The following is a 10,017-nucleotide window of genomic DNA, read 5'->3' as shown; positions in this document are numbered from 1 at the left end:
ATATCCAATGAAAGATAGCATCCGTTGCAACCACGGGTGCAAAGGTAGCTTCACCCTTAAAGTTAATAATACTTGGGTATAGAACATAACATGACCCTTGGGCGGTTCAGATGACAATTCTTCATGATGCACCAAACGCATTTCTACATTACGGAGGATACTACATGATTGCCTTAGAGCCTCAAGCTGCTTTTCGCTATCTAACAAGTTTTGCACTAAATGGTCTGCTGTGAACTCAGAGCGAAATATGGGTATGGCGTCACAAACAACCCCTTCACCCACTGACATGCAGAAGGAAGAACCAATATTGGCTAAGGCTTGACAATTGCGAAGATCACCCAATCTCGAATTTTTTGTACAAGACTCTAACAAAGGCCCTGAAGACTCCAACATTACAAGCTCAAACCTAGAGTTAGAGTTAAGGGAGCCCCCATCATTAGGACTTCCAAACTATGACATCTACAACAAACAGAAACAAACTTTATCACCATATGAAAGATCGAAACATAAGGAAGTTCCTAGGGCATGGAGAAAAGCTCAATCGGTTCATTATGTTCTCAACCAAATATATGAACACTCAAACAATTTAACAAGAGTGAAAGCATGTGATCTAAGAGTGAAAGCATGCAATCTAGTGGAGAAGACTACTAACCTGAAAATGGTGCAAAGCAATGTCAGAATCCCTCTCAACTATAAGAGCACTTTGTCTAAAAAAATCACTACAAAATGAGCAAATGAAGACAATGAAAAGAGTGGAAACTTATCATTCTTATAGGGTTCAACATGGCCAAAGAAATTCAAAATTCAAAATTCAAACCATGAGAAAACCCCACATGGAAAGTCTTCAAACTTCCACACAAGCTAGGGAGTTTTCAAATTTCAAACTTGCATCATCCCTTCTCCCCCTCAAAAAATAAATTTTTTTTTAAAAAAAATTCAAAAAAAGGGGGGAGGAGGTGAACATATTAGCTTCATCAATGGAAGGCAATCACAATTCTCAAAAGCTTCACACACTCTTGATCAAGACAGTGTGAAGCAAAACCAATTTATGGTGCCAACAAGAGCTTCATCAAAGGAGTTCAACCACAATTCTCAAAAGCTTCACACACTTTTGATCAAGACAATGTGAAGCAAAACCAATTTATGGTGCCAACAAGAGCTTTATCAAAGGAGTTCAACCACAATTCTAAAAAGCTTCACACTTTTGATCAAGACAGTGTGAAGCAAAACCAATTTATGGTGCCGACAAAAGCTTCATCAATGAAGGGCAACTACAACTCGTAGAAAGCTTCACACACTTTTGATCAAGATTGTTAGAAGCAAATTCAATTTATATGGTTCATCCAAACCTTCGACTACTACAAGATGTGGCTTGCATCACAATCTCTTGCTCAACAGTGTGGAAGCTAAATTTGTATATGTTATCTCTCCCACATTTTCAAATTTCTAATTTTCCTAAAAACTTTCATAACAAAATTTGCACTAAATTGCCTAGGCCTCTTCTTCTTTGGGCCTAACAACTTTCATAACAAATATATATGAATGAGGAGTTTTGGGCTACCACTTAGAAAGGAAAATGGTGAAGTTTTGTTACTTTAGAAACTTGGCTACTAGCAAGACACCTCATTCGTCAACTCCCTCGACCAGAGACTTGGGGGACTCCTACCAATGCTACTGCACCTTGATACTTGGAAGTCTCACGACCACTCAGTAACTTGGATTTTTTCAAGTCTCTAACCAAGAAGTTTTCCACACTCAGGAAATTAAGGGAACACTACCTCAACATACATACTTCACTTACAAAGCTTCAACAAAAGATTCAAAGAACTTAGTGAAAAAGGCTTTGGTGTATTTAACACAATACGTTGAAATGAATCAAAGCTTATTTATTGATATCTCCGATAAGTTACAAATATGTACATATACATGAATCAAAATAAACAAACAAGAGGGAGCTTTCACAAAGGTCGCTCAGGAAAAGTCTCAGCAGCCTGCAGAGCCTCAGAAAGAGTAGGCACCGGAGGGTGATCGTTCGGAGCTTCAGTATTGGGCAGAACCCCAGAAGGAGGAGGCATCGAATGATCATCATTTGGAGCTTCATTATGCGGTACAACCCCAGAAGACGAAGGCAATAAATGCCTTTGGAACAAACCCACAAACCTCTGATGATCAAGTAAAATCTGACCATCAGATTCCTGTAGCTGGTCAAGCTTCCTCTTCATGTTTGTAGCATGGTCATGTGCGAGCCTGTGCAATTGTTTATTCTCATGCTTGAGCCCTTTAATCTCCTGTTTGAGACTTATCACTTCAGCCACCAATGATTCAACTTGGCGTGTTCGAGCAAATATGCGTTAGGCTATATTAGACACAAAACCTGCACATCGAACACTGAAAGCCAAATAATCCTTAACAGCTAACTCATCAGATTGTTTGGAAAGTAGTTTGTTATCTTTGAGAGTAAGAAGGTTCCTGGCCACCACCGCAGCAGTCATATTATTCTTCATCACAGAGTCCCCAACGGTAAGAGAACCAGTAGGGGATAAGAAGGATGGGCGCCATATGTTCTCTTGAGGAGACATAGCTGCCTCTTCATCAAAGTTCAAGTCAAAATGATGGTTGGATAGGCCAGACATTTTCAGAAATGAAAAAGGAGAAATGAGGTCCAATAAATCTCTGAAGTATAAAAATAAGGGGAAAATTCCTACAAACAATAAATCTCTGAATGTACTTTTTGCACACAATTGGTGCCCTTATAAAAGAAAGGGCAACAGGGCCATTGGTTCAAAAATCGAAGAGGCACCACTCTTCGGATTTCGAAGAGGCACCACTCTCCACACACAACATCAACTCCTCGGGTCCACAGATAACTTTGCCAAAGATCTCTGACAAAGTTTAGATACATAAAATTTGAAGGTCCAGCTACTCTACTATTACCCACAAGGGTAAAGGAACAACACCACTGCTTGATAACTGGAAAGTCCCTATGTGGCAAGGTAGACTGGCAAAAATGCCCAACCTTTACTTACATTCGAGAAAACACTCCTAACAAGATTGCTTGCTAAAAAATCAAAGAGGCACCGTTCTCTGAATCTCAAGAGCCAAACTCCCAACAGGATTACTTGCTCAAAAATCGAAAAGGCACTGCCCTCCGAATCTCGAGAGCCAGACTCTCAACAAGATTACTTTCATAAAAATCGAAGAGGCATCGCTCTCTGAATCTCAAGAGCCAAACTCCCAATAGGATTGTTTTCTCAAAAATCGAAGAGGCACCGTTCTCCGAATCTCGAGAGCTAGATCCCCGACAGGATTACTTGTTCGAAAACCAAAGAGGCACCGCTCTCCGAACTTCGAGAGCTAGATTTCCTTGGATAAAGCATGTCTGCAATCTTCACACGCAACATCAATTTTCCAGATACCACAGACCACTTTTTCAAAGTGCTCTGACAAAGTTTAAACACGTGAAGCTTGTAGCTCCCACTACATTGCTATGACCAAGAAAGGTAAAGGAATAACATTACTACTTGTTGTTAGGGAGACTCCTATGTATGTAGACCTCCATCCTTCGTGGAGGACAGGCAAACTTGCAAAAATGCTCAACCCTTCCCCATATCTAAGAGGGCACTCCTAACGAAACCTCTCAAAATACTCAGCTTTCTTCCCCCCAATAATACCTATGCAAACCAGCCACACCAGAGCAAGAGTATCTCACATCATCAGGGTCAAAATCAAGAGTATCTTATATCATGCTTTTTCCCTGTCTTTTCCTTTACCCTTGTTCTTACCTGCAAGACAAGAAGAAAGAGAGCAATCAGTCAGCACTTGGAATCAAGCTTCCAGTCTGGAACTGATTGCCTGGAACCCCTTGCCTAATTACTTACATGGCATTACTCTCGAGTATTCATCTTCAACATCTTATGCTTCCAGAAAAGATATCACATTTGCCTGAGGAACAAATAGGGCAAGTGAGAAGGATACAAGGAAGCATGTGGAGATAAGCGCAACAGAACACATGCTGATTCATCTATTACTTCGTCAACAGGAAAAGTATCCCATATCATCAAGGTCGAACGCACTCTTGATTTGATGGACTTGTTTTGACCCTCAAATTCTTAAGTTGGCCTTATACTCTAGAGGAAACCAGAAAACCCTCCAGCCTCGTTCAAGAATAAGCCTGGGGAAAGTTACTTCTTCAAAAGCAAAAGTATCTCATATCATCTCTTCTCATTTTTCTTCTCTTTATCCTTCCTACTGCCTACAAGATAGGGAGAATTAGAACAATCAGCCTGAACTTGAAATCAAACTTCTGATATGGGACTGATTGCTAGGAGCTCTGATTGCTTACCTTGTCTGTCACCCCTTTTGGCATATCTCCTAGCTCGGCGACTTGGGGGACTCTTACTACATGGTTTGTATCGCGCTTGACCAAGCTTGAAACTATAAGTAAGCTTCAAGTGAAATTGATACATTACCTTGTGCATCTCTACCGGTTAAAGATACCACCCCTGGATGGAGGAAAAATACTACAATAGAAGATGACACATCTACCTATAAGACAGATAAGGCAAGTGAAAACGATACCACACTTCGGTACTTAGAAGTTTCGCGATTACTCAGTGGCTTAGATCTTGCAAGTCCCTAACCGAGGAGCTTCCATCACTCGAGAACTTAGGGGAGCACTGTTTGTACCATACTTGACCAATTCCGAAACTACTGAGCACCGGTCAACGTTATACCGTCAATGACCCAGAAGAGTTTCCTTCCAACCAGGAGGCTAATCATAGTGTGACACATGTCAACATTAGGAGCCAATCATAGCGCGACACGTGTCAACATCAGAAGCCAATCACAACATAACATGTGTTAATGTCAAAACAAAGCTAGAAACTCGCTTCTATAAAAGGAGATCATTCTCCCACAATATTTCCTAATGTCATTTGTACTAAATCATTCAGTAGTACTCACTAAAAGAGAGCTTGAACCTATGTACTTGTGTAAACCCTTCACAATTAATGTGAACTCCTTTACTCTGTGGACGTAGCCAATCTGGGTGAACCATGTACATCTTGTGTTTGCTTCCCTGTCCCTATCCATTTACATACTTATCCACACTAGTGACTGAAGCAATCTAGCGAATGTCACAAACTTAACACTTTCTGTTGTACCAAAGTCCTCACTGATTTTGTGCATCAACAAAGTCTAAGGGTAGTTCTATTGATTTGAATTCCTCCCAATCTAGTTTACTTGTCTTTTTTTTTTGGGCAAATAGTTTACTTGTCTTACTCATAAATCGGAATAGTTTGAATAATAACGATTGGTTGGAGTTACTTGAAAAATTAAAATTAAGATATACAATGAGGTAATTAACTCACTAACTCAGGTAAGAATGATCTAAAAAATGTTGACGAAATTTTGACAAGATGTTGACCGATTTAGTGAGACTGAACTGCAATTACTTTTGAGAATGGACGTCCTAACCATAGGTCTGAGGATAATTGTTTTTTTAGGAATCGATGTTGACCGATTTGGTAAAGACCGATCTCGTAACTACTTAATTTTTTATTTTTTTTTACTGGCTACTTTTTTTTTTCTCTCCAAAAGGGAGATCGGAATGAATATGATAATATATATATATATATATATATATATACACACACATACTGGCTCTTTAAGGAGAGAAATCTCTATTTTAGCTGAAAAATAATGGGGATAGTATGGGAACTGCCCGATCTCTTTTAATTTGATTGTCCGGTTGCAATTAAACACATGAGGATAATATTACAAATTTATACTTAAATATCAATAACTGAGACTAACTCAATATTCAGCGGAAGTATGGTAAATCTATTGAGTTTTTGCTACAAGATTAGTGAATCCGGTGGTGATGAATCTGATGATTTAACTGTGCCAACCCTCACCGTACATTTTAGCAGTTTGTAACCGGCTAACACCTTTATTAGGGTTAGTGAGGAGGCTGTTGTGTTAAAAAGAAAAAGAAAAAGGAGGCTGTTGCTTTGCTTTTGGTGCTTACGAATATATATATATATATATATGAGAGACTTTGGATGCGGTCTTTAGTTATGAATATTTTTTTATTGAAACCTTGTTAGTTTTTAATTTTTGAATGAGATCCCTGAAATTAATGTGATAATTTATTTCTACGTTACTATTTTTTTAATTAAAAATTAGAAATTTTAGTTGTTTGTATAAATGAGATTTTAAATAAAAAACCATAATTTGTGGGATTAAAAATATTAAAATATAATATACTATTGTGTGTGTGTGTGTGTAAACATGGGTACATTTTTCAAAATCACAAAAAAAAAAAAGGAAAAAGATATTTGGCTTAATAACATTAGTAAATTTTTCGGTTAAACTTGACATAGATACATTTTAAAATCAAAGAAAAAAGAATGTACCCATATAAGTTTAAAAATGGATTAGAAAAAAATTGAATAGATTTTATATTAAAAAAATGGTACATTTTACATATAACAAATTTGTATATTTAAGAATGAGTACATTTTAAGATTAAAAAGTTTTACATGAATGGGTACATATAATTAGCATGGGTACATTTAGCAAAATAAAAAGTACAAATAAAAAACAAATATATGGGTACAAATACAAATAAACTTTAAAAAATATGGGCACAAAAAGAAATTAATATATGGGTACAAATTAAAATTGAAAAGAAAATTCGTACAAATTAAAAAAAAAATTCAAATTAAAAATGGATTCAAACTAAAACTAAAAATATATGATAAAAATTTTAGTCATAAATATAAATATACTAATTGTAACATTTTTAACATTAAATGAATATATTTAGAAATAAAAAATATTTTATTATTGAAATAATTAATGATTTATTAATACCAAGAACCTTGATAAAAAATTGAAAATGAATAGGATTTTAATCAATGAAGTAGTAAAAGGAAGGATGAGAACCTAATTTTTCCTATATATATATATACACAGAGTTAATTGATTTTTACAGTGAAATTTTAACTTTTTCACATTTGAATATTCAAGGTTGCATGAATATAAGCATAATATTACCACAAAAAAGATATCAAGAAGACATCGTTGAAAGAGAGAGAGAGAGAGGAATTGCAGCAGACAATTGAACAGTGTAGAACTTTAACTAAAAAGAGAGACAATCTCTAGTTACTCGAAGTCGAAGCCACAATCTTTACTTTCAAATTACAATCTTGCATAAGGGGATACTGACACTTTATAGGCTAAAGGGGACCCATTGGTTTTTGACTCAGGATAATTCGTGTTCCGGAAGGTCGAAAATCTTCGAATATTAACTGCCTAGCTAGTGAATGAAATGATTAGATCATTAGACTGAGAAAGCATATTAAAATAAAGAAGTTCAAATATTGATTGTACTCTGTGTATTAATCTATTTATAATTCTCAGGAGAACTGCGCCTGATTTGGCTTGCTTTATTTGAACCCCCCCTTTGCCAGGGAGTTATATTCATATATTTTGGGTCAACTATATTTCACACCTTTTAATTTGAGTTGAATTTCAAAATGAATTATGAGATTCTAATTTTTTTTAAATATTATACTGTGAAGTTTTGAAATCGTATCAATTTATATCTTTTGTCTTTTTAAATATCTAATTTTCCATTTAGATGATAAGCTTCTTTATTTTTGCCATATGATACAAATGTGGCTTAAACAGTAGCCCATATTAGGATTTCTTGTTGATCATGTCATCAATTTAGTGAATGATCAATTGGCTAAAGCCATAAATTGGTACAAATTTTAATACCTTGTAGTACGGAATGAGAAAATGAAACTTCATGTTCCATTTTAAAGAGCACCCGAAACTCGAAAAGCGTGAAATGTAATCAGCCCTAGATTTTACGTACAAGAACTAATAAGTTACCATTCTCATCATGTTCTGAGGTTTGAGTTTAATTACGTTGTGGAGGAGCTATCTTGGATTGACCCACAGAGACAAGGACATCCACTGTAAATAAGAAGTTGAAGCATATATATGCAGTTTTTGTTACGCGCCCGTGCATATGAAAATCCTAGGAAAAAGATAGGAAGAACTCACATAAAATTAAGCAGTAATTCAGAAGGAAACCGCACAATCTTAATAATACAAAAGAAAAAGAAAAGAACGAAGAAAAATATCAAAGTCCTCGCACAACAATTGTACATGCACTCATAAATCATAACTAAGCAAAAGACCCCAAACTCATGAACTCACTTCACTACCTGCCTCAGTTTTAAAATTTGACCTCTGCCTGGTTGATAAGTATCATACCCTCTAACCATGCCATCGATCGTGTTGTTATTTACATCCTCCGAGGTACGCACGCCTTCTACATATATAATTCTCTCTTTTTCTGTTTCCTTTTTCATGTTATAATTATCTTTATTTTTGAGCGTGAATTAATTTAGGGTGTGAGCTGCATAATCACTAATAGCTCCACAGACGACCTTCTCTTCCGTCTGAATTTCCCGGCAAGTCATCATAATCAGACGGTGGAGAGTCGTTCATTCTCGGCGGAGACACCAGCATTCCCTCTGCCATGTCCACCAGCAAATTCGGCATTTGGAAAAGCTCTTCCTCGTCCATAAAGTATCCTACAGAAGAAGCCAAACTTGTACTACTCATCATCATATCATCAACCTCGTGTTTCTGCATCTGTCCCATTTTTGGACTCTCCATCTGGTCACTATTATTTCGTAGCGCTGCTGCTGCAGTAGTGGCGGCAGTACGAATATCAAGTGCCGATGTGGACGGTGGCACTGGATACGATCCAATTAAACTAGGAAAGTTGAGAGCAACATCGGTACCTTTGAGTGTAAGTGCGGCCACATCATACGCGGCTGCAGCCATCTCCGGAGTTGGGAAAGTGCCAAGCCAAATACGCTTGGTCTTCCGTGGTTCTCGGATTTCAGATACCCATTTTCCTCCCCTACACCTGATGCCGCGGTACCTGGGGTGCTTCCCGGAAGAGCTTGAGGCCATGGTAGCAAGTTTTGGTAGTGTTTGAACTTGTAGTGGTGCCCTAGCGGAGGGAGAGGGCATTTCAATAGTTTCACACGTCTGGTGGTGGAGAGGAAGAAGAGAATGTGGGAGGACTTGGTGCGGTGGAGGAGGGTGAAAGTCAAGGGGGAACACTACTAGATGTGGATAGGTGGGTGTGGATTGGTCTAACGTTTGATGCACGATATTGGAAGTGTTTGGATTTGGATTTGGGTCAGCCATGATATATAATCACTTATTCATATATAGATATAGATTTATGTAGCTAGCTAGGTGGGGATATATGTAAATTTTGGATGTGGGGATTATAGAAGGAAGGTAAAGACATAACTCCCTGGGAGAGAGAGGGGGGTTGGGGGGGGGGGGGGGGGTTGTCACGAGGTCATGGTTGAGAGATTTGAATATATATGTGTGATTAGAGAGGCAAAAGCGTGGGGATTTCGTGGGAGGGACTCACTCAAAAAGTCGTGGCAATGCACCCAGCAGAGTGAGTACAGTGTCATGGGAAACTAATGATTTTAATTTCAATAAGTTTTAGGAAAATTGCAGTGTGCTTTTGGTGAGCACACGCATTAGGCACAGGCTACCAATTAGCTGTTCTCTATTCTTACGCTTAGTGCCATATACGATATACCCTCTCTTAGTCTCCCTCACTTGGTGGTGCAGAGATTTTTCTGTGGTATCCGGAACATCATCGCATAATGTTTTTATCCTTTGTTATGTATTTGTTTTATTTATTAATGTACTCTCAAAAGTGAGACATATAAACTATCGTCTACCCATATTATTATAATATGTGTAATAATACACCACGTAACAAATGTTCTGAAAACAGCTATAAATTCCTTCAGTTCATAATCCATAAGCTTGATCTAATATCACAACAACATTTGTCACAGAGATGATGATTAACATTATAAAAACATGATTACGGTGGAAATTGTTTTTACGTTCCATTTCTGAATCATTTTCTGATGAATCATTAATTAACTGGTTATG

General features: G+C 37.3%; 1 protein-coding gene across 1 annotated transcript; it reads right to left on the bottom strand.

The window, feature by feature from the left end:
• Nucleotides 1–8,064: 8,064 nt before the first annotated feature.
• On the bottom strand, nucleotides 8,065–9,627 carry LOC103444251 (ethylene-responsive transcription factor ERF027-like). Its single transcript, XM_008383173.4, has one exon. It carries the CDS (start codon nucleotides 9,238–9,240, stop codon nucleotides 8,446–8,448), a length of 795 nt encoding a protein of 264 aa, XP_008381395.2. The 5' UTR covers nucleotides 9,241–9,627; the 3' UTR covers nucleotides 8,065–8,445.
• Between the last annotated feature and the right edge of the window lie 390 nt (nucleotides 9,628–10,017).

This window comes from Malus domestica, chromosome 04 (genome assembly GCF_042453785.1).
Source record: "Malus domestica chromosome 04, GDT2T_hap1".
Taxonomy (NCBI): domain Eukaryota; kingdom Viridiplantae; phylum Streptophyta; class Magnoliopsida; order Rosales; family Rosaceae; genus Malus; species Malus domestica.
This window is presented reverse-complemented; position numbering and strand designations above follow the sequence as displayed.

What these genes read in the sequence shown, in the direction of transcription:
- LOC103444251 (XM_008383173.4), bottom strand. Translation starts at nt 9,240, where the DNA reads ATGGCTGACCCAAATCCAAATCCAAACACTTCCAATATCGTGCATCAA.